Below are 26,202 nucleotides of genomic sequence, written 5' to 3' on the forward strand. Positions count from 1 at the left end.
TGGTATTTCCTCAGATTGTGTCAGTAAGAGAAAAGGTTTAGCTTTATTTTCTAGTGTATCAACCAAATAATTCAAAGATTTAACCTGACTCATTATATAAAAGATTGACCAGTGGATTGCTGAATCTGTAGAATAGGATGTAACTTTACAGTTTATATTTTTACATCCTTTGCTTTTCCTAATAGCTAAACTAGGAAGATGCTAACTATCTCCAGTACCAATTGACTTCAGCAGGAATTAAAGCTATTCAGTATTTTGGAGGACGCTGCTTTTCCACTTTCATTGTATGCCATAGGTTGACAAGAAAATTTTCTGTGACTGCATAAGTTACTGTATCATTGATGACAAAAAGTTTTTGGATGGATTGTCTTGGGCTTACCAAAATTTGAACTGTTGGACTAGATTCTTAGTTTATTCAAATTGCTGTAGTGTATTTAGAGATGCTGAAGCTGTGCTAAATTGAGAACCAGGTCTGCTTAAATTATCTTATCTGCTTTTTCAAGATTAATAAAGCTACCGAAAATGTCTGTGTTCAGAATGCTTCACAATGTAAGTTATAATAACTAAAAAAACATAGAAGAATAATATTTAATTAAATACTTCCATGTATACAGGTAAAAAAAGTTACATAACATTAAATTTTATTATGCTATACTGGGGTTTCCCATTTATGTGAAGTATTCAGAATGTTTTCTTTAATTATTATATATGTTTTCTATCACTTTATAGAAGAAGCAGCAATTTGTTTTACTGCATTGTGGGTTTTTTCTGACATGCAAATTCATTTTCTTTTCCTTAGAGGTAAAAGCTAAGTAAGCAACAATATATTTCTTCTGTAGTAGAAGGAAACATGCTAGAGGTAAAATACACTTAAATAAGTCAAGCGTTTAAGTAGATGAAGATAGCAAACACTTTTTGATTAAACAAATTTCATTGGAAAAGCTTGTCCAATGTAACTTATTTCAGTTCTCAAGGGTAAACAAATCTTTAGTATAACAGAAATAATTACATTATTTGTTTTAACAATGTGTCAGAAAATACTATTTCTTAGTTAATATTTTGATCTAGTTTCTAAGTAACAGTTCAGAAATACAATAACTATATTACAGTTTCAAGTGTTACCAAATGGACAGTATCTGCATTGCCATATTAAAAAATCCACATAAATTAGTACCACAGCTGCATTATGCCACAATCAGCAGGTTTAAAATTAAGCATTGTTATGAGAACTCTTGTCAGTATTCTCAGTAGAAGGAGCGTGGGTGTTTTGCAGCGAAACTTGTTTCCATCAGAAAATATTAATTCTTTGAAGCAGAAATATTCTGCTAAGCACATTGCTTTCAACAGCACCCTGGAGCCAGAGCCAGACATTCCATAGTAGCCTTGCATGGAGACCTCACTGGGTTCCAAAACATAAGGCCAACCTTGTAGTGGAGATCCACCTTCAAACTGGGTGGTTCCTTGGGGTGACCCAAAGGATTTTGGGAGCTGTTTTGAGAACATTGTTCCTTCAAGTGTTGCTGGAAAAAGACATCTAACTCATTCTCAGGGCTTCTGGTTTCCCAGCTGTGGAGCTCCTAGAAAAACCCTGCAGAGAAGGCCCTGCACTGCCCGCAGCTCCTTGACCATTCCTTCGTGCGGGCCAGCTGCTCTCTCCTGCTCTGCAGTTTAAGAGTCAGCTGCTGGAGGACTGGGAGCTTGAGCAAACCAGCTGGCTCGTTTATCTGAAATGCAGATTTTTGCTATGCCCAATGTTGTCTGTGTACATGTTCTACAGTCAGACTGTGCCTCGTGGAACTCCCATTTACAGAAGTATATTTTGCTTTATAAAATGCTGTTTCCAAAAGAAACATATTAAAACATTTCTGTTTTTCAGGGAACTTCTTAAAACTGGAATTGGCACATGAACTGGAAATCACCTAACTTTAGTTTTTAATATGAAGTTATGAATTACCCTCAATATATATGTGCGGAACTTTATTTTATCATAAAGGACTAATCCTGACATAGATTATAGTGCCCATAATACTACAAACTGTACTGCTGATTTAAGATTTCCTACTTTCCATGATATACTTATTACAGTATAATGGTCTTTTCAACATGTTTAATATTTAATTGCTTTTTGCAGTGATAAAAATAAAAGAAGAACAAAAACAGTAAAGAAAACATTGGAACCTAAGTGGAATCAGACATTCATTTATTCTCCAGTTCATCGGAGAGAGTTTAGAGAACGAATGTTAGAAATTACTCTTTGGGACCAAGCACGAGTTCGAGAAGAAGAAAGTGAATTTTTAGGAGAGGTATACAATTATTGGTAGTTATTATAGAAATACAGTTGCTCACATTTTCATATCTAGATACACTGTTTTTGAAAAAAATACTGAATATAGCAAAGCAAAACTTTTTAAAATTGTTGTATTTTTCCTTATTTCACTTAGTAGCAAACAAAGAGTGATCTCACACTTATCAAATAGTACTGATATGAGATTATTTCTGTGTTTGTTCTGTTTTAGTAACATCAGGCACATGGTTTCTCAATTTCTTTTAGAATTGTTCATTAAAATCCCTATTATCTGTAGTTGTATTTTACCAACATGTTGGAATGTTGCTGACTAACTTGCTACAAGATATTTGAATGTTGTAAAGGTTGTCATAAGGTAATAAAGGTTTTGTGAAAGATTTTTGGTATATTTGGTGTTGTAAAGGCACAGGAACTCCTGGAACTCCTTTCATATTAAATGCAAGAATTTTATAAAACTTCAGACAAATTCCTTACCAATAAGAGAATAATAGAATAAAATTTATGACCATACCTGTTTTAAAATATTCTGTTATGAAGTGCTTTCCTACTTTTAACCATTTTTTCTTTTTTAGATTCTTATTGAGTTAGAGACAGCATTACTAGATGATGAACCTCACTGGTACAAACTTCAAACGCATGATGTCTCTTCATTGCCACTTCCCCATCCCTCACCATATTTGCCACGCAGACAACTCCATGGCGAGAGTCCCACACGGAGGTTGCAAAGTAGGTTGTTAGCTTTACAGACTGTGTATAGTTCATTTAAATTAATCTGTAAAGTCTATTAAATTCTTGTAGATGGGAAGCTGACAAAATTCGTGTGTTCATTTGTAGCTGTTATGAATTAGGTCGTTCATGTTACTGATGAGAGTCTGATGTGCTACAGATGGTAATGTTGAACACTGCGATACACCAGTTTTTTCTTATGAGACTACCTAGTTCAGATCCTGAGCTTGAGCCAATTATCTTGGTCTTTTGCAATGTGCTGTTTTTATCTTGAAGTCCTATTTTCTATATTATGTTTATAATTTCATCGTTTAACCAAAAGTGAATGTGCACTACCTTTCTCTTTAGCTTATACTTCTTAAAGATAAAGTCACCTGTATATAACATCGTATGTAGCTAAATTAATACCATGGCCTGTTGCCTTATTTTGATACTATTTTACATGGTTACATTCACAAATGGAATTTCTCTTAAAATTCTGTTTTGTAGAGTTTGGTATACTTGATCCACAGTAGTTTGATATATCAGTAGATATTTTGAAAATAGAGTAGATACAATATGCTAACAAAAATGGATACATAAGAATAAGACAGTGAAAATGTTTCCTTAATACTTCATTTTTTCTCTAGTTTAACTGTTCAGTACTCTTAGTGATTTAAAGCTGTCCTTCACTGAATTAACTTTATAAAATATCAGTTGACATTGGTATTAAAAAAAACCAAACAAACCCAACTAACCAAAACCTATTTCTAAGAATTGTTGGGGTTTCTTTTAGTCATTGTATGTGAGTGTGTGTGTGCATATGTTACACACAAACTCACAGAAACATATGCGTGTGTAGCCACACAAACAGGCTTGGATATTTCATATGTTCTATGTGGATTCTCTACTAAATAATCCCCTGTCTATAAGTATTTCAAGTAGTTGACAGTTTTTGTGTCTGTGCACTGGATGGTGAGAAGGATTAAAATGCTCCATATCATAATATTCTGAGATAGATACATTAACAGAGTTACAGTGCATAGCCTTCAACCTGTAAGATTATACTTATCCACAAAAGGAGGAAAGGAATGATAGTTAACAAGTAAGGAGTTCTGTTTCTATTCAGTCCTCTTCAGTCTTCTCAAGTACCATGACTACTGTTTAAGTAAAGTTTTAAAATTGTTTTTCTTCTATATTTTCTGCCATCTTGTAACACATTTTAGGAAGTTAAATTTTCCATGTAAAATTACTTTTACAGACCAGCTGGATATTTCAGTATCTGTTTGTATGTAAAGTTAGTGAAATTCTGGTTTTCAGGAAACATTCAGTCCTGCAAACAAACCCTGTTTGTTTATAGTAATTCCTGTCTGTGCAATAAATAACTGTCATGAAGAACGAATAAAACAGTAACTGCTTTATTTTGGAAAAGATTGTGGTAATACTTGACTAAAGATCTGTTCAATGATATTGACTCAAAATTTGAAAGTCAGTAAGTTTTTTTTAATACTAATAATACTAATACTAATACTAATGTGCTCAACTGAACAATCTTATGTACCTGTCCGGAAATGTAGAGGGAAGAACTTAGCAAAATTTCTGGTTTGGTGAAACACTAAGATTTGGTGTAGAAGACCTGCTTTTCATAGAATTATAGAATTGTTTGGATTCTATGTAATGGAAAAGGTTGGAAAAGACCTTTAAGACCATCAAGTCCAACCATTAACCTAGCACTGCCAAGTCCACCACTAAACCATGTCCCTAAACACCACATCTACATGTCTTTTAAATACCTCCAGGGATGGGGACTCAACCAGTTCCCTGGGCAGCCTGTTCCAGTGCTTGACAACTCTTTCAGTGAAGAAATTTTTCCTAGTATCCAATCTAAACCTCCCCTGGCACTACTTGAGGCCATTTCCTCTTGCCCTATCACCTGTTACTTGGCAGAAGAGACTGACACCCACCTCACTACAACCTCTTTTCAGGTAGCTGTAGAGAGCGATAAGGTCTCCCCTCAGCCTCCTCTTCTCCAGACTAAACCACCCCAGTTCCCTCAGCTGTTCCTTCATCTTTCAGTGAAGATGATTTAGCCTGACTGTTCCCAGAGCGGTACTTTGACAACTTGAGGTACTAAAACCAGCCAAATAAGCAGTGTCAGACGGTCACTGTGATTGCTGTATGTGTGATTCACATACTCCTAAAAGTATGCTATTTGCATTTGTACTGAGATCGGTATCCCATAAAGGATTTTCTCTAGTGTCCTGGGAATTTATGCACTTCTTGAATCCTTGTGTGTCATAAATAATCTGCAGTTTAAACAGATAGTTTTACATGTACAGAACAAGGCCTCTTGGAATTAAAATCCCTCCTTTTTGGGGACTGGAAAGGCGTCCAAATGGCAATTTAGCATCTGATCAGAATTTGGCAAAGGTAGCAGAATCCATTTAGCAATTAAAAACCCAATTTTTTTAATTGGTGTCACAGTTCTGAAATGGAAATAAAAGTATTTCTTGGTGTTCAGAGAGGTGGTGGAATATCCTATTGGAGATATCCAGAACTCAATTGCACAAGGCCGTAAGCAATGCAATGTAAGTTGGCCAAGCCTGAGACAGGCATTGCACCAGATGACCTCCAAAAAGGCCTTCCCAAACTAAACGTCATCACCAGGGGACTGGTGAAGGGCAGACAGCACATCTTATGACTGTTTGCCTTCACTAAGTAAAATATATATAATATATTAATAACATACAGAAGCATAGTTGTTTTGCTTTTTTTTTTTGGAGGTTTCAAAAGAATATTAAGTTAAACTTAATACCTTTGTTTCTTGTGTCTGAAGCTCTTTTTGTACCCTTCAATAACATCTCTTGTATATGATGAAACAGAAGATGTTATCCAATGGCACATTACGACAATGTGAAAAAAATTCTCCAGAATGAAGACAAGGCATGTCTAGCAAGTTTGTCTATCTTTTTCAAAGCACATCTTAGAACACTTACTGTGCTGTTACACAGTAGGCTGATTTCAATTTCTGGGGCTGCAAAATCTGAGCAGTTCAGTCCTCCCACCTTTCGTTCATTTCTGTGATGCCTCTATGTATAGAATTAGTGAGTGCAATATGAAGTACTTTATTGCATGCCCCCAAAAATTGTTAGTGTGAGAAATAACAAGAGAGATATTTTGAACTACAAGGTTGGTTGTTGTTTGTATAAATACAAATCTACACATCTAAGCTTTATCTTCATGATTGCCAAGTTGCTATAAATACATATATTTGAAGACAATACTTGAATGTTACTCTCCAAAGGTAGTTTAAAAGAACCACCTACACTTACTTCTATTATCTTTTTTTTTATATCACTGAATTGTAGCATTCCTAATGAAGAGCAGACTGTCAGCCCTGAAGACTGAACTCCTATATTTACTGATGGCCAGTAGCAAAGTGCAAGCTTCCCACAGAGTCCCATATGCCATTTTTTTAGGAACCAGGTTTCAGAGACAATAGCTTAGTTTCTACATGTATTTGTCTCTCAATATCTTTGAGTGGGCATTATGTTGTGGTACAGACTGATCTAAGCCAGCTGTCCACTTTCTCTTGCCCAGTCCTCTGATCCATACAATCCATTAACTTTCTAGTGATGAAGGATCATTACCATGTTTTTGCCTTAGTATTTTTTGAAAGACATCTACTTAGAAACTGGAACTGATATAGAACATAAGATTATGACTTAGTAGGTCTTTCAGCTAATTATATTTCAAATTATCATAAACTGACTGGTTTTTATCCAATGAGTATATTTTAAGCTTTTTCTTATGTGAAATGTGAGGTAATGAGTAGGTCTATTTTACTTATCATGCTGAACTTTTGAAGTGAGTTTTTAAAATGGCTTCATTTTCGCTAACATTTGACATAAAATAAGCCATACAATAAGAATTCCAGACAGCATTAACTAGAATTACAGGCAAACTGAAGTACTTTTTATATTGCTTCTGAAAAGAGATTGTAAACAGAAAATTAAAGATAATTTTAAAAAAGATTTGGGAATTCCTGTTGTTGGTTAGGCCACAGTATTATTGTTCTATCTTACGTTAGGTAAGAGGCTTACTGCAGACTACATTGAAGATTGAACATGGTTTGAATGTTGTGTTCATAGTTGTTAGGATCAATGGGATGGAAGTTATTGTTAGTATTACTATTCATTGAGAGCTGATACAGAAATCAAACAGGGTTTATGCGATGGGACTGCAAATCAAAAATTACTTTCTCTCCATGTAGCCCAGAATACAAAGATAACAGACATCAAATTTGATCTGAGACATTCTTACTCAATCTTTTACAGTTATGCCCATGTAATGTGTGCATTTGTGCAGTGTGAGCTGGTACTGTTTAGTTGATAAGGAATACTGGGTTATTGTGTATTTTGAAGAACAATTGTTTTTAGTTCTATATTGACTCTGAATTTGTTTTTGAAGCAGGTTTTGTTTTACTTCAAGTATTTTAAGAATTTCCTGATTACTTAGGATTAAAAAGTAACTGACGCTAAGTCAGTATTTTAGTTTTTCTAAGTCAGATTTTGCAGCTTTAAAACCAAGCTGTCTGAATTATTGATCTGCAGGCTATAGAGTGGGTGTACAGTGTAGATAACAGCTAAATGCCAACACAAGGGAAGAAATGTGAAAATAACAGTAAAAACAGACATTATCAGCTCTCTAGTTACAGCATATGTATGTACAGCAGTGGAAGGAGAGCTTTTAATTGCCATGAGAATGCACAATATGGTTTGAAAAAGAAAAGTGAAGTTTTATATTTGGAGCATCCTCAGTAAGGGAAAAGTAGTAAATCTATGTGAGATAAACTCTGCTGAAAACAAGGTCTAAGAGATTTTAGAAATACCGTGTTTGGAAATCATAGAATCATAAAATTGTTGAATTGTTTAGGTTGGAAAAGACCTTTAAGATCATCAAGTCCAACTGTTAACCTAACAACATATAGAAGTCCAAAATGGTGGATCAAATTGTATTTTTTCAAGAACTGAACACCAGAAGAATCAGTCAGGATCAAAATAATTGTAAATAAATAGACTGTGAAGTAGCTTTCTTTTAAAGGGAATTTGACTTCCATTGCCTTTAGAATTAAAGTCATTGATGACTCCATTCACTGAGTTGTATGATTCCTAAGACATATGAAAAATCTGGAGGGAGAGAAATTACAGTAATGAGTATGTAAACTGTGGGGACAAAAATTGAGTGTAGTTATGTTCTACAAAAAGATGTGCATATAGTGTGCAAGAAACTATATATAACATTCCTTTTCCAAATTTTATTCATTCATTCATGAAAAATTCTATAATGCATAAGCAAAGTGTTTTGAATCACATGAAAAGTTTTTGTCATCTTCTTTTGTCAGCTTTGTACATTTTCCCCGAGTCAGACTATATTTTCTGGGGCAATGCTGAGACTTTAACATGCTAAAAATTATTACGTCTGACTAGAAAAACCAAACTGATAGACTGAATTCACAAATAAAGGACCCTATTGCTTATTAATTTTTGAAGAACATTTTTAGATGAATGGACTTGTCATTGCTGGGTGCTGAGAGTTTCTTTTGAAAGTTCTGTGGCTGTACCACCAAATCAAAGACGAGTTGAATGTCATATCTTAATTCAAGCCCTCTCTTCCATTATTTAAATGTTTAAATTTTCAAGTCTGTATTGTAGAACATTAAGAGATACTCTTGATCGTACCAAAATCATTAATGTTTAATAATAATTAATTATAATATATCTGAAACTTTACCTTGTGAAATCTGAGCCCCTGCATTTCAAACCTCAGTCTTCCAATGAAAGCTATTGACTTCCTTGGAACTCTGTAGAGGCTCATTTTACTGCAGAATGAGGATCTTGTCTGAGCAATTTCCTTTTAGTTTGTAGTGATTATGGTAAGTCAGTAGGATAATTTTAAATCAGTATCATTGAATCTTACTTGAGGGAATTATAATAATTTTGTTCACTGGTAGGTAGGTGAGTTGTACTTAATGGAAATGTGCACCAGTGACTTTTTTCAAATTATAATATGGAGCATTTTATGGTCAGTGACACAGACTATGAATGACAAATATATTATAAGAATATTACACTAGAGAGCAAGAATAACATTTATTTTTCTCTTTCATGCTTCTTCCTTAACTTTTCTCGTTCTTTTATGGAACACAGGCCTTGGGCATGTTATCTTTGTTTGCATGCATTGATGCTTTTTTCATAGAATATGGATATATATGCCAGTATCGTATTTATTATACACCTATGATTTATTTGTTATATTTATCGTACATCTATGGTTTATTAAATACTTTAATTAAAAGGTATTTAACATGATACAGGGGTGTCTGAAAAGGCCTTAAACTATCAAACTATTTTTCTTTTTCCTAATAAAATAAATTTATTTAAGATATTAATTCTGTGCTGTTTGAAAATTTTAAAATAAACTTTATTGTTGTAATTAAACTACAAAAAATACTTAAAATCCTGTTTTGAAGCAGTTTAGGGGAATTTGTTTATAATGCTGTTGCTCAGGTTACTTGATAGAATCATGTTGTTAAAGTACTCTTCTGTCATGTAAAGATGACAGAAAAGCAATGTTCATTGTTGAAATAACGCAGTGAATAGGGTAAAGTAACCTTGCTAGGCAGTCAATCAATAGCAAGTCAGGTGACCTCTAAAAAGATTCTCAAAGATACAGTTGCATATGGTAACTTCCTTTTCTGGCTAAAGGTAGTGTATATGTGGTTTTTTTAATTGTTGAAGCACAATAAACTATCCTATAACAGTGTGATAGTTCTGATGAAGTTTTCAGATGGGTTTAATATTATTCTGACTTCTTTCTGTGTTGTAACCATACAGAAACAAACATGGCTTCCTTAGTCCTCACTCCCATTATAATCTCACTATTTTTTTATTCTTGTGCTATTCAAGAAGCTCTACCCTTTTACAGGTCTTTCCAAAAGTTAAATTCAGAAAGTCCATCATTTTTAGTTATATAAATAATTTCTAGACTGTGTTAATTGATTTAAAAAAAAATTTTTTTTGGATGGTACACTTGAACCTTTGGTGACTTTATGATGTTGCTGGAGTAAAGTAGAAAACTTCTTCATACTCTATTTTTCATAATTTTGTAACCAAAGAAAAGTAATTCTTTCATGAAATTCATAACTGGAAGAGATTAGTAACAAGGAATACAAATATTAGAGAAGTTATGCACTAAAGCTCACATCTAAAAGTTTATAAATGATGCTGAACCGCCCCCCCCCCCCCCTATTATTGACTTTGAAATTACATTGCCTAATGGAATTCTGGAGCTGGGCCATAAAAACTGATTATGTTTATCAAGAAACCCAATTTGAAAATATGGAGTTAGAAATTGTAAGCAGCAGCTGATTTAGTGATATGGTCCACATTAAAATGGTTAGTACCTGAACGTCAGAAAAAGTGTGACTTGCCAGAAGAGGCATCAAGTCATCAAGTGAATTCTTAACAGCACTAGTTGGCAAGAAACTGAAATTTTCATTTTTCCTTTAACACTGTCATATCTTGTCATCTGAGGTGCATCACTTACTCATGGACTGTCACTCTTTAATATTTAAGATGATGTCTGTGAGCTGTTCAGCTGTAAGGAATGAAAACATTCATAATGTCTTGCTAATGGCAAGATACTATTCATGTTACTCTGACTTCCTGGCTTCTTTGTATTACCTTATGGAAGTCACATCTACAAAATCTGCAATGCAAAGTAACATTTCACATTTCCAAGTCAAGTTTAGGAAAACTGGTATGGTTAGATGGAAAGCTAAAATACATAAACCAGCCAGACTTAAGGAATGCAAACAATAAATCAGATACTGCAAGTATTTAATCACTGTGCTCACATCAGGACTCTTAAATTAATTGGTAACAATGATATATAGATAAGGTATTCATGTGTGTAGATATTTACCAAATGAAGACTTAGCTGGAGACAGAAGATTGACTGGAACATCACTTCTGAGTCTGTTAAATTTAAAGTAGGATTTAAAGTAGGATTCATAGCTACATCTCAGGAAAGTTCTGCTAGTAACTTCCTGCTGAGGTGCAGACACCAGTGTGCAGTAACTTTCAGGGTAGCAGCTCATATTGTATGCCCAACTGAATATATATTTTGACCTTAAAAAGTTAAACACTTACTTATAGTAAATGTGCAGTTGTATTTCAGAATCAGAAATGACCGTAATAGCTCTAGTCTTCTGTGACTAATAACATGATAAATGTTAATCTAGAAGTGATAGGCATTTTTGTGGTTTAATTTCTTCTAGCTGCTTGAGTTTTATTGTTTTAAATGAATGTGGCCTACAACATCAAATTCTTCAGTCTCCAGAAGCAATTATAATGAAGTTTAAGGTTCTAACCATCCCTGTTACATGTATTGATTCATGTATTTTTCCCTGACACTACTTCATTTCAATATTTGTTTTCCAGATAAAGGCTTATATTCATATAATTCAGGTAAATTTTCAGCATGCCAGAAACGCTTATTGCTTCCATATACATGCAAAATTTAGTTCGATATTTTATTGGTGTGCTTTTGCTACCTATTGTGCAGATGCTAAATTGCTTAAATGTTCCTTGGCTTTTTTTGTCTGCTTTTCAGTCATAGGTCTTTTGTTGGCTTTCTTTCTCTATTCTTAACATCTCAGTATTGATATTGGAGCAGTATTGTAACACTATACTTGCTTTGCCTGCCTTTATTTTAGGTAGAGCTTTGGTGGGTAACTGTAGTGAGCTTTATTAACTATACTAGAAAAGTGCTATTTTGCTTAAGGTGTATTAAAAGGAACACTGTTGTATTACAGCTGTTTGAGAACTAGTGTAAGTATTTTTAGAATACAGACATGGGTAAGTGAAGTACTGGCAAAATCAGTATTTATACTGATACATATTTTTATAGTTTCATATTGATCTAAATCCCCAGTTACAAATCCAGTTGCTATATCTGAGAAGTTTGCCTTTATTAAATATAAATAAATTCATAATGTTAATTTTTGTAGTCCATTTCATGTGGCACTTTTTGCAGTTCCTGCAGTTTTGATTATGGGAATCTCTTTGAGAATTTGTTCATGTAATTATCTTTAGCTATGTTTAAAAAATGAAACATACATTGTTAAGAAAATAGATCCAATACCATGCCATAAGCTTCCAGTTTAGCATGTACATGGTCTTGCAGAGTTGTCGTGCTGGGTGGGATGGTAGTTTGTTCAGCAGCAGTAGGGAAGGAATAGGTAGGTGCGGGAGGGAACAAGGATGCTGAAGTTTATCAAGTTCTGATGGGGAGGTTCTCCACTATCCCCAAGGTAAGCTATCCCTGGAAAACAGTTTTCTTGATAGGTTAAGGCTATTAAACCAAAACCTGCTAAAGGGAATGAGAATATATCTTTTGATTTCACTGGGGCTGGGGTTATGCTGAATTAAGGCATTTTTTATGTTGCTTACACTAGCTAATTATATAGCATGGGGTCTATTTTGCCTTCAGTCTGCAACTGTAATAACCATTAATCCTGGTGGAAGGCATTCAAAAATCAATATTTACTATCTGTTACCAGCCAGTTATCAGACAAAATGGTAATAATATCCCTAAGAATGTTTCAGTAATAAGCTATATTCCAGTGCAGTGGCAGTGGGACTTAATTAATGCCATTCCTCATGTTTAAAAATCCATCAAAGAAAAAGTTAATTATATGCAAGCCATTGGCACGAATGCATTTATTTGATGCACCCGGTGTCCTGGGTGTCACGTGCTTAAACTTGTTGCTGAATTTTGAATTTAGGTTAGAATGGATTTATTCTTCTTGCTCTTGAAATAAGTACCATACTTTACAACGTGTTTGTCAAAGACTTTAAGATATTCATTAAAGTACTAAATAACAGTTTCATTAGCAATATTCCTCTGGAATAATTTGTGAAAGGCTTCATTGACACATTTCCCAGATAACTATGACTTGTTCTTTCTCTATGTTATGGTCAGTGGTTCAAATTACTTAGATAATGAAGTGGTATTTTGTAAAGATGTGGGGCTAAGGTGGGACTGAAGCCTAAATCTTCAAATTTATATTGTCAATAGGTTAAAAAGAAAGTTACAATCTAAAATTAATATATAGCACATGGAATTACTTGCAAAAATTATAAAAAATATTAAACTAAGCCGCCAGCAATTATACTGGTATTTCAAATACTCAGTTCAATAAAGGATTTTGACCTGTGCACTTTCTAGTCTGCTCCATTTCTGAAGTTAATGGAATAAATTTTAAATAAATATAATCTAATTCCTTCGCAGAAGTTACATATTCCAGACAGTACTTGTTGACATTACATATTTAATTGACATGCTTTCCTTTTTCCATCCTTCCTGAAAACATTGATTTCCAGAGATAAAACCAAGTAATTAATTCTGGTTTCAATTTCTTCTGAATTCTTAACCAGCATTTAAATTTACATTTATAAGTAAATGTGAAATATTACTTAAACATGGTTATTTTTCAGTTGGTTTAAGTCTGTTATTACTTGAATGTGGATGGGGCATCTACCACCTCTCCGGGCAACCCATTTCGGGGTTTCACCATCCTCATTGTAAAAAATGTCTTCCTTATGTCCAATCTAAATCTGTCCTCTTTTAGTTTAAAACCATTACCCCTTGTCCTATTGCAACAGGCCCTACTAAAAAGTCTGTCCTCATCTTCCTTATAAGTCCCCTTTAAGTCCTGAAAGACCGCAATAAGGTCTCCTCGCAGCCTTCTCTTCTCCAGGTTGAACAACCCCAACTCTCTCAGCCTGGCCTCATAGGAGAGGTGCTCCAGCCCTCGGATCATTTTGGTGGCCCTCCTCTGGACCCGCTCCAGCAGGTCCATGTCCTTCTTGAGCTGAGGGCCCCAGAGCTGGACGCAGGGCTCCAGGTGGGGAGTGAAGACAGAGGTCTGTACATGAGAAGAGGAAAGGGTCTCTAGATCCTGGAAGGTGATTTGGAGTTTGAGGTATTAGGAGATTCTGGAAACGGTGGATGTGGTTTGAGGGGACAGGGAGAAAGAGACTTCTGTCTTTTATACCTGTGGTCCATTGAAGCTTCTTAGTCTCTTTTCTGCCAGATGTATCCTGTGACTACTATAACATAAATTTTATCTATGCAAATGGGAAGTCTAGAGCCCACTGTGACAACAGCTGGCTATTTTCATCCTCAAAGATCCAAATCTTGTCTCTAGAGTACAGAATATAATATTCTAAAAATATGTTAAAGCAGATGTACTTAGCTGTAAATATAAACATAAATAAAAAGCAGCCTCCGTTGTAATTAATTAGATTCATTCGTAAGGATGAATTAGATGATGAATAAATGACATTCATTCAAATCATAGTTAATTCAGCCCTCTTATGTCTTTCATGTTACAAACCTTTCCAAGCATCCATGTGATGAGCATGAGCAAACTGCTCAGTCGCCCTCATCTTCCCATTCCACAACTCTCTCTGATACAGCCTGAGCGATGTTATCGGCATCTCTGCACAGCAGCCACTGCCAGAGCAGTACCAGGGTTACCAGAGGCCAGAATTGCACTGCTCTGCACTCCCTTTGGGGCCTTCTGCCTTTTCGGTCTCCCAGCCAGACTAGGAGGGCTCTCTTGTTTAGTGTTTGGTCACAGATATTGTCCTTCTTATTTAATGACCTGGTTTTGAATTAGTGGCTAAGGAGAATGGAGACTAATCTGTCTTGCTCACCGCATGTATATCACCACACCAGTAGAAGACTGCTGAAAATGGCAACGGGAACAGCATTGCAGGTGGAATGGATGCTTTTTGGGAAGCAAGAGAGATTTTCATTGGGCCTCTGTGATACTGTAATTAAGAAAACAATCAGATTGTATATTGTCCTTGTCAGACTTAATTGCTTTTAGAAATCCTGATTCTCAGTCCATTAGGAGGCTAAAAACTTTTCCTTCACTCCTGCCCTCATCTTCTAGGTTTTCTCAAGTGCTAATTGTGATCACTTGCTCGCTACTTCTTGTTTTAGAGAAAGACTTGACTTCTTGTTATTTCTTGAATTCAAAGTCACCTTTCTCCCTCCTCATTGCAGCATGGTTATTTCTAAACTTTTATAATAAAATAAACTAATAATTCTAGCATGTAAGAATTGCAGGGTGTAGGAAACCAAAGCATGGCTTTCCTTGTACTAATTTTAGCTTCCCATTTGTGAGGAAACCCCCAAACTTTACTGCAATTAAATAACAATAATTAACATTGCTCTACTGGAATTGCATAATGTAATGGCAGGCTAGATTATGTTTTCTAAGAATTAACGCATATGACACTTATACCATTTTCTAGTTGAATAAATTTTAACAAAGCCATTTTTTTCCCCAAAGAAATAGTCTGCAGTCTAGTTTATAAATTCATACACCCACATCTTGATTGCTGCAATCACTTCTGACTTCTCATAAAAGGCACAGAAGAACTAGAAAACATGCAAAAAAATACAGCAGGAACAATCAGAAATACGGAACATTTTGCATATGCAAAGGAACTAAACAAAGATATTTTAGCTTAAAAAAAGAGATGACTGCAGGAGAATCCAGAATGCCGATTCATGTTTCTCAGAATACAAAAGCTTGGAGGGCATTGTCTGAAATAATGTAATAGAAATAAAACAGAGGGAAGTCTATTTCACACAATGCAAAATTGAACTGCAGAACTTACTGACACAGCATATTACAGAGGCCCAGAGAATACTGTGACTCAAAAAGAAATTATATGAATTTGTGAAGAATGAGTTGATTAATGACTTATGGTAAACAGGGTGGCTTAGGAGAAGCTTCAGTTGCCAGGACCCCTGCCTACTAGAAGCGTGCAACACAGAAAACTTTTTCCGTACAGATCTTGTAAGCACACTCTTTCCACTAAAGAAGGACCTTCCATTATCGCCTGGTGGGTAGACAGATGTTAGACAGTCTGACAAATGACAACAGTTCTTACGATTCAAATAATTTCTAAAATTTCTTTAAATTGAAAACTTTTTATTTTTGTAAAAAATCCTCTTAGCACTTGTTCTCCCAGTTTTCTGTTGGGAAAGGAAGGTGAGGATCCTTCTGTGCCAGTCACCCAGATAGAACATTAATCCTGCTTGTGCTGGGCTTCTTTAGGTTTACTCCCAGTTTTTACTGGTATTTTTGTGTGTGTGTCTTTTTCAGAATAAATCATCCTGTGGTAGGAATAAAAAAATCTTATACATGATTGAAGGTTTGGTGACAATTAGATTAAAGCTTCTGCCTCCTAGTTACCTATTTTTAGATGGCCAGAGAATTAGAACAGACACACTATCTTGCTGAAGAGCAGGGATTTTCACATTTAAAACAAGTAAATGAATAATTATCATTCACATGCCAGTGCTTAATCCTGATGTCAGAAATCAAATGCTGTTTAAAAGATGCCACAGAAGACAGAGGTAAAATTAAGCTAGGCACAAACTGTCATATATATTTGTCCTATGCGACCTACATTTTGGCTCTAATTGTGGATGTGGAATCTGCTTTTGCCAACTAAGCTCTACCTATTTTGACCGGTGTACTCTTACAGAGCATTTAATAGTTTGCTTCCTCTAAAGTACCACAGAGAGATTTTGTTTTTCAGGACACACTAGATGTGTGAAGCTGCCTGTTCTCCTGATAATGCTTACTAATACCCTAAAGAAAATGTTAGATCCATTTAATGTTACTGCTATTATTAATTTTTCTGGTATTCAAAGACTGGGGAGGGATGGTGCCTTGTATATGAAAACTTGGAAGATGAGAAGTTTGATGCCAGTTTCTATATGGAATGAAAGATACAAAGTATATGAAAATATTTCATAAAAGCAGTGTTGTGGAGCTGTATTTCAGCATTTCGTTGTATATTACATTAAATATTTAGCTGAAAATAGTTGGTACACTAATACATTTGCAATAATATAACATTAATAATTTATCTTACATGCTTATATTAATGCTTCATTGTCTAGTATGAAATCCTTACATTTATTTATGTATTATTGGCTGAGGATGGTTTTAATTTACAGGAAGATAAATGATACATTTCTGGTTTTTTTTTTTTGGCAGGGTCCAAAAGAATCAGTGACAGTGAAGTCTCTGATTATGACTGTGATGATGGAATCGGTGTTGTTTCAGGTATTACTGTCTAAATTTACTCTTCTACATTCAGTAGAAATCTCTCTTATTTATAATTTATTATTATGAATTTTATAATGTATTTCTGGTGAAAAATAAGTGGAACCTATGTGTATATTTTTCCAACAGACACAAAATAAGTATTATGGGTGATGCATATTTAACCACAAAAATTACCAAGAGGGAAAAAAATCAATGTGTGAATTTCCTTGTTGCTTTTATAAAATGATAAAAATACCACAAAAGTGTTTTTTTATTAAAAGTGAAGAAGTGTTTATTTGATTTTTTTTTTTTTTAACAGACTTTTGGGTTTGATATAACCTTTAAAACTTCATGATGGAATAATAACACTGCCAAAGGTCTGAAACCTGAACATTTAAGGCAGGATGGGAGATAGGGAGATATCTTAACAGATAATCTGTTTTACTAAGAAGTATTGGAATTGGGAGTTTAATGAGTATTTGAGATGAAAGTTGTCATGTTAAAGAGTATTTCTCCTCCTCTTCTGAGAGAAAAGATAATATTGTAATCATAACTGAAAACAATAAAATCAGAGAATCATACGCTTTTGCTGACTACAACAGAGAATATATTTAGGATGCAGCCATGCCACCTTTAAACCCGTACTGATGGCTACTGCTACTAGCACTGAGTAGGCTGTACAGCTCAGTGTGTACTCCGTTACCCTACTGCTCTTCTGAGATCTTTAACCCGCTCAGAGTAGTCTGTGTTAGACAGTTTCTGGTTTCCTTGGGTCACGTCTAGCTAAAGTGTACATATGCAGTGATTTTGTGTACCTTACTCGGCAAAGGTGGAGCAGTATATGCTTCCTGGTCTATGCAGCAACTCTAAGACAGTGATCAGCTGCTTGGTCAAAATGTGTTCCTGCCACGCAGGCACCTGTCAGCATATGTGCAGCTTTTACACTGAGTATAGTACCTGCTGCTGGCAGGCTAAGGAAAGGTATACAGGAAACAGGAGTCAGAGGAATACAGCTGGGCCTGGGGACAGAGTTAAAAAAGGAGGTACAATAGGCAATCCTGGATACTGCAAGATGGGGTGCAGCCAAGCATTGACAAATCCAAACATTTAGTGAGCTACCTAATTACTTGAGTTTGCACAGTCCTGTCTTAAAAACTGTTACCAGTCTGAGCTCAGATTCATTTCTGTGTTGGCTACATAGTCATCCCTTTATTTCCAGATATTTCATGGTTATCTCTTCGGCTCTGCTTAATTTTTGACCCTGCTCTGTTGCTATTCCCTTGCCATAGGTCTTGTGCTTGCTGAGAAAATGGGATAATGGATTTTTTTTTTAATTCAACAACATGTACATTTTATCAAAAAGCTCCTTTTTTAACTAACATAATATTATACAGACTTTGCGGTACAAACAGGGCAAGTCATATTTTTAGCATGTTTATTGGCTGTGGTTAATTCTAGGTCTTTTACTAGAATATCTAGAAAGTAGGCATTTTTAAGTACAAGTTGTCCTTGTTCATGTTGGAACAATCCAACCTTGCAGATATTCCACAGTAAAACTTATTCTAACCTGAAGGAATATTTTTTATCTTTTCTGCATAAACCTTCAGATTTTTGTTAACCTCTGCTCAAAGGTTTTGCTCTACTCTAAGGTTCCAGCAATTTTACCAGAGACTGAATGAACACTGTGGGTACAGGACCACTAAATTTTCTATCTTCCTTAAATAATTTATCTTCAAACTGTAATAGGCTCAGTTTTCAGATTATTACCTTAATTAGAAAGATATTTAGGAAAACTTAGGGCATTTCTATATTCCCATTTGCTTCTTTGCTTTACTACAGTCAGAAGACAGGAAGGATATGTAGCCAGAGTGCAGTATTGGAACCAGAGAGGCAGTGATCCTCAGATCCTTGTTTCTACTTACTGTACTTCCAGCCTTAGGTTGGTTAGCTTTCTGTATGTGCTTAGTAGTCACTAAGGTGTATTCCTGTTGGTCAGTTAAATTAGAAATGTATCAATCTAACTTCAGAGTTTAATAATAAAGGGAAGAAAAAGGGAGGTTTGATGGATGTAGATGGATATGGTCTAGAGTGCACCGTACAGCAGCATTTTGAAGCTGAAATCTTTATATTATCCTGGCAAAAGGTACCAAGTTTTGCAGAAGTTTTACCAGGTGCGAACATCAGCAGGACTCTTGTGAAACACCTGGATTTACAATTTCATGATTTCATAAACTTTTCTTTTGACAACTTGTAAAATTATGGTCTTTACAGTTCAGTGAATGAGTCTACTTCCCTTACCTCAGTTTTTGATGTACCTTTAGTTCCTTTAGGATCCTTTAGCTTTTGGATTTCCGCTGACAGTTCTACACCTTAGTTGTATTTTAATTCAGACTGGCTGTGTAGGTGGGAAAGTTTGATGTTCTTTTGGTTTTGAAATATTTATTTATTGCCTTTCTTTTTTGTGCTGCTGTCACTATGTTTGCAAGTCTTTTGATTTATCCTTGTCTTATCGCCCACATCCTTTTCTCGTTTAAGGTTCTTCTATTCATTTGCAGATTCATCACAATCTTTGTTTAAATATATGCCTTCTTTGCATGAAGCCATTTGTCTCTCTTTGTTTTCTTTCTTTCTGACTTACCCCAGTTCTTTCATTTTGTATTTTCAAGTTTTATTTAACATGGCACTTCACTTTGCTCTTTTTCCTTCTGCCATATAAATACTGTATCACATCAAGTATGTTTGCTAACATCTGTCAGGTACTCTCAGTGATCCTTTCCATAAAATTAATTCTTATTCAAAGTATTGGACCTGTGAACTGAACTCCAGAAACCTTTAAGAAGAGCAAGAATTCTCTTTTGGTTCCTCTTTAATTTATTTTTATTCAAAACAGTGGACTAGATGACCTTTAAAGGTCCCTTCCAACCCAAAGCATTCTATGATTCTGTGATTCTGTGATTCTATGATTCTATGAAATCCATGGACCTTCCTTGATCTCATTATGTATTTATTTATAGTTCATTGAAAGATATATGCTGTCTGGCTTTGCCATATTCCTGATCAAAGCTGAGATTTTCTCTTTCTCCACAACACCTTTTTATATAGCTTCTCTGGTATTGCTCCCATAAGGTCAATTGACTTCGTCTTTGGATAAGCTGGTGATAGGTAGAAATCCAACAATGGAAGATCTTTCTTAATGTACATCTGTAAGCAAGATTGTGTTAGACCATATTTGCTGAAACAGAGGGAACTTTATAAGCTACAGTTCCTTGTGTCATCATCTGTTTTTAATATATCTGCAGTTGTTCTTTGTCACTGCTGCAGTACTTTTGATCCAGTAATTTAATTTCCTGATGATAAAATGCTTAAATTATGTCTATTTCCCATACTATTCTTTTCTTTAATTTTCACAAAAAGTTCAAACATCTCTTGGAAAAAACATTCATAAAAGTCATCACTTCTGGTGGCTTGCATCTTATGCTGGTTAGAGAAACTTGATAAACTTCAGTCACATAAAAGAGAGTTTTGTTTCTGTCAATAGGAAAGGCTTTTAAGAAAATAATGATAAACCAATTGAAAAACTTCAATATCTTTTTTTCTGGCTATATGTGTATTCTGCGCCAGCTGCTGTCAGAAGTGGTTATAACATATTATATGTTTAAACAAGTATGTAAAAGTGATTTTTGACAAGGTTTTAAAATAGCTCTCTTCAATATACAATGCACATTCATTTCATCTTGGGATCAAAACCACTAGAATGGAATCTCTATTGTATCTCATCTCTGCTGGATTTAATCTTTAGCGCAGGATAGCAGAAGGAGAGGCACTAGCAGTTTTGGTTTTGTCTTTTAGATTGCTTCTATGTAGTCTTCAAATCATTTAAAGCATTCATTTTGCTGTCCTGAACAATAAACTTTGGCCCTCATAAAGCTGTCTGTCATCAGCAATTCTGTGTGGGAGCACATCAGCATCTTCACATGCCCCTTAGAATGCTGTTACTTGCTTACTGATAAAACCAATACAGTATTTTTATATTGATTTTAGAAAAATTCCAGAGCACTTTACAAAACACCATTTAAATTGTCATAATACTAAATACAATTCAATGAAAAGCAGGGTGGGTTTTTTTTTTTCCTTCCTATTGACCAAAGTTGAATGGGCATTACGTTTAACAAAGTTCAGTGGATATGGCATATAATTTCTAAATAGTTTTCTTCCCAGGTGTTTCCTCATAGTGTATGTTGAACCTGCTGTAACCTACTGAGTACAAGTAACCTACTGAGTCTGACTTTATGAACAGAGAGACATGTATTGTCAAGACCATTTAATCATAAAAAGTCTCACCTATCATTGTTTTAAGACTTAAATATTAAGTGAGATATTAATGTTTAAAATACAGTTCTACACCAATACCTCATCTGCACTACATCATTTTATGAAACACTTGTAATCTGAGATATGTTTCAACAGATGAATCCTGGAACAATGTAAAGCAGTGAATTCTACATAAACTGCATTGCAAGTCTCTGCAGAGAAGAGCTTTTCAAGTAAAAGAATGCAATCTCAAGCCTTGAGAAGAAAAACATTTATAGTGATAAGTTTTTCTCATTATGCAAAAGATAGCAAGATGTTTCAGAAGCAAATAAGCATACAAATAAGATATTTATTCAGAGGACAGTTAGAGCCAAATAGATTAGAAAAAAATAGTAGCAACCAGTAAAGAAATTCTTACAAAAATGATTCTGTTTTTGAAGAAGAATGAAAAGCAATTATTCATTTTTGCTTCACTTCTCAAAACACCTGAGGAGTCCTTTGTTCAAAAGAACTCTTTCACTGTCATGTTTCAGCCTTCCCTGCAGAGGAAACAAAAGTCCTTCTCTCTGCTTGCTGATAATGTGAACTGAATTTTTATACCTGGATCCTGTTGATGATTGCTGCTCAAAGCAGATATGGAATACACAAATACTTTGGTTACAGCTTGAAATCAACTGCCTATTGAAAGACATCTTACAGCATTACTACATAGAGTGGATGACTTCTACCCTTACTAAAATAAAGGATTTCATTGTAGATCACCAGCTAGCCCTAAATGGGAGTCTGTAGTGCCCCAAAAATCCAGTAACTACAGACATAAATATTGACAATCTTTTTATTTTATTATATGTTGCTATCCATTCCCCTGCTCTAAAATCTGTTCTTTCTGGGTTCTTCCTTCAGTAAAAAACAGCTTAGTGTCTATGTGTCTTGAAAATTTCCCCCAAAATTGGAAGTGAAATTCGAGCAATCTTAAAATAGTCCTAAGATGAGAGGAAATGGGCTCAAGCTGCATCAGGGGAGGTTTAGATTGGATATTAGGAAAAATTTGTTCATGGAAAGGGTAGTCAAGCATTGGAAGAGGCTGCCCAGAGAGGTGGTGGAGTCACCATCCCTGGAAGTGTTAAAGAAACGGGTAGATGTGGCACTTTGGGACATGGTTTAGTGGGCATGGTGGTGTTGGGTTGATGATTGGACTGATGACCTTAGAGGTCCTTTCCAATCTTAATGATTCCTAGTTTTTACTTTCATTATAAATGATCCATCCACCAAGCCAGGAAACACAAAATTGCTACTGTACCCTTGATTGGTATGGTGGTGGACTTGGTAATGTTAGGTTAATGGTTGGACTGGATGATCTTAAAGGTCTTTTCCAACCTAAACAATTCTATGATTCTATGATTATACTAACCCCTTAGGTCATGGGGTTTTAAACTATTTTCCTTGCTTTTAAACAAATGAGGTGTGTATTATTTACAACTTTATGCCTACAGTTCTTAACACAGGAATTTTTATTATCATTCTTCAAGCTTTTCCTTGTATTTTTAGTTTCATTTTTAATGTATCAAAGGCAAAGTTTAGTAATACTTTTACTATTTTCAAAGACATTTCTTTAGTATCATTTCCTCACCTGACAAAACATCTTTTCCTTAAACATCCAAATTCTCTCAATTAGTATATTTTTTTAAAACTAGTTTTATATTTTTAAATATAAGCTGTATCAATCCACTTTGAAAGTAAAGATGTAATTAAATTCAAATTTTATTTTCAGATTTTCAGCAATTATCAGTAGCATTCTCTTCTTTGAGTAAAATTAAGCAAGTATGAACTCAGTGTGTTAGTTCATGTTCTACTACAGTCCTAATATCTACAGAATGACAAAGGCATCTAATATATATAATGGGAAGCTGCAAGGAAGTTGCATTCCTACCAGAGACTTTATTGATGGATACTTCTGACGTAAGGGAAAGCCTAGTTGGGATGAGTTACAAGTGTGGTGACGAACACTTCTAAGAAGGAGATGCTCTGTGAAAGGACTGATAAATTCCAGTCAACAGTGTCAAGAGGAAGCTAATTTGGGGGACTTGCTGGACAGCAGAAAATAAAGATGGATGAGTACTGAAATAAGAAGAAACATTATCTGTGTAGTAACTGGTTTTTTCAAGCTTTGTATGTCATACTGGGTGTAGGGACAGCACTGAAAACTCAGCAAGCTCTGGTTTATTACTGTGTGGGAACACTCTTCATACACATTAATGATCAAAAGAATTGTCTCAAGTGTCATGGGCCCATACATACCATTAGTGCAGTAGAGCTAAAAATACCTCTTGAGGAACTGAGATACTAGGCAGCAAGCAAACCAGTTGTTCCTACTGTAATGTTTTCTGGTTCCTTTCACTGTATATTGATTCTTCCCATATTTGTAGAATAATATTTTGATGCAAAAAAAATCCCCAGACCCATGCATAATGTATGTTCAATTTATAGCATATTCAGATATTAATAATTCAATTTATTTGATCAGTAACTGTCAGCACTTTTTCAGAGGACATCCAAATTCTGCATTTAAATGTTCAAAGCACCATAGAAGCCGAGCGCATTTGTATAAAAGAACTGAATTGTTTCCAAAGTGCCCATGTGTGAAATCTTCATACGTTAAGCATTTCTGGCAATTTGATTTTATAATTGTTTTTAATTAGTGCTTGTGCTAAGCCCAACCACAGTGAGTGTTAAAAATTAAATATCTGATAAAGAGAAAGGTTGATGCCTCACTCAAGTACAGATGTTAGAGAAAACACCACTTAGCATCAGTGTCTGAAACAAGTCAATTATTTTGCCTGTGATGAACAGCAATTCTAATATTGCTTTTCTAGAACAATTTTCATACAGTTTCTCTCAAGTCAATCAAGCAGTAGGACATCTATATTGAAAGCTTCATTAGTACTTTTCAGTTGGGTTTTTTAGGGATATTTTAGTGCTGTTGATGTGAACGTCATATTTGGAGGTTTGTGATTTTCTGTAATTTTGTGCCTGAAAGCTGCAGGATTTGACAACAATTCATTAATATTTACTGAACATGTACCCTACGTAGCATAATATTAGCACAGTACAGCCATACTGTGTGGATAAATACTTTAAGTCAAATGTATTAATATTCTCTCTTAAAACAGATAAAACTTCAGCTCAGAGGAAGCTATATTTAATGTGCCTTGTAAAATCCCTCGTTTGATGTGTATCATAGTTCTTAATGAAACCCTCCCATGAAAAGAAGGTGGTGGTGGCATTGCAGATATCTTAGTCATATGCCCAACTTTTAAGGGTCTGCAGCTCACAGTTTATCGCTGATTATCTCTGTACTGATTATCAGGCTCTGTGTGCTCTGTACGTTGATTTAAGAGGCTTGCCATAGTTATAGAGCCTTTGATTCTATGATAATGACTTAATATTTATAGCTGCAAGCAGATTCCAATGTTTATCCTATTTTTACTACTGCTATAAATAACTATCTGCTTTGCTCAATAGCAGCTCCTTGGTCAAGTTGCACTTACGACCTGTTTTTACTGTCTATAATTTCTTTCTGCAAGAAAATATTTTTACTTTCTTTCTCTAACCTTATTTCCAGGACATGGAATATTTTTGAAATTGGAAGTTAAATCATAGCTTTTCCAATCAAGAATGTCACCATAATTTTTGGAATGTCACCTGTCTTGAGAGAAACATGAATGTTTCAACTCCTGGGCAAGCAAAGTTGGTCACATTCTAGGAAGAATTAAGTTCTTGAGTTAGGAGTACCAAAGTTACCACTTCATATCCCATGGTCAATCAATCATCAATAGCAGCTTTAAAGTTTGTTTGGGGTTTAAAACAACTCCAGCATTGATTGCTAAATGTATTTATTACAGTGTAGGCCACTTCTGGGGTGGACAGATTGGTGCTAGGCATGTTGTTAAGCCTCCCATGTAAACTTTGTGTTACTCTCATCTTCCTGAAGCTTTGTAACTGAGGAGCTGGCCCCTTGCTCTCTCTGCATCTCTTGTGGCTGCAGGGTAATCACAGGTTGCTTGTCTTTCCTCTGAAGCTCATGTGTTAATGAAAGGCACAAATTTCCTATATACAGAAGTATTGTACTTGGTAAATAGTAATTGCAACAAAAGCCATTGAAATTCAATGAAGGAATAAACAAGTGAAAGATGATTGAATCAATTATTTTGGTATCAGCAGAGTCTCAATATACTTCATCTTGTGAAGTTCATTCTTAAAAAATTTCTTAGGCACTTTTTATATTCCTGCTGTATCCCACTGTATCCAAGGTGGTTTCTTACACTTTCTGAATTTTGGGTTCAAATCCCATTACCAGATGAAGTCTCGAGGTAGAGTCTAGTATGTGCCATCTTTTTTATCAGGTTTCAGCTGAAGAAAAAAAATCAGTGCACAGGTGGCATAAAGACCTGATGAATCCCACTGGCTGGGCTCACAACATGTGCTCTCTCTGTGATTCAAGCACAGACAACTGTTTCATTCTGGAACAGTAGTGGTCATGCTAAAAAAGAAAATATATAACTAACTGTACTTTCCTTTTAACTATACTATTCTGATCTCTAGGTTCAGAAAGTAAAATAAATATTACACTGGCCCTGAAACTTGGAAATCTGCATTTAATGTAAAAATAAAACAG

General features: G+C 34.9%; 1 protein-coding gene across 42 annotated transcripts in view; it reads left to right on the forward strand.

Moving 5' to 3' along the window:
- RIMS2 (regulating synaptic membrane exocytosis 2) overlaps positions 1-26,202 on the forward strand; it is a 496,337-nt gene that overhangs the window by 295,611 nt on the left and 174,524 nt on the right. For 37 of the 42 annotated variants that reach the window (XM_075728355.1, XM_075704496.1, XM_075728363.1 and 34 more), the window contains 3 exons: positions 2,132-2,303; positions 2,878-3,031; positions 17,166-17,234. In XM_075728355.1, the coding sequence (XP_075584470.1) occupies positions 2,132-2,303; positions 2,878-3,031; positions 17,166-17,234 (395 nt within the window). Of the gene's footprint in view, positions 1-2,131; positions 2,304-2,877; positions 3,032-11,514; positions 11,542-17,165; positions 17,235-26,202 lie in introns of all 42 variants that reach the window. The other 5 variants (XM_075728349.1, XM_075728350.1, XM_075728351.1 and 2 more) reach the window with 1 other exon arrangement.

Source organism: Pelecanus crispus, chromosome 2 (genome assembly GCF_030463565.1).
Source record: "Pelecanus crispus isolate bPelCri1 chromosome 2, bPelCri1.pri, whole genome shotgun sequence".
Lineage (NCBI taxonomy): Eukaryota > Metazoa > Chordata > Aves > Pelecaniformes > Pelecanidae > Pelecanus > Pelecanus crispus.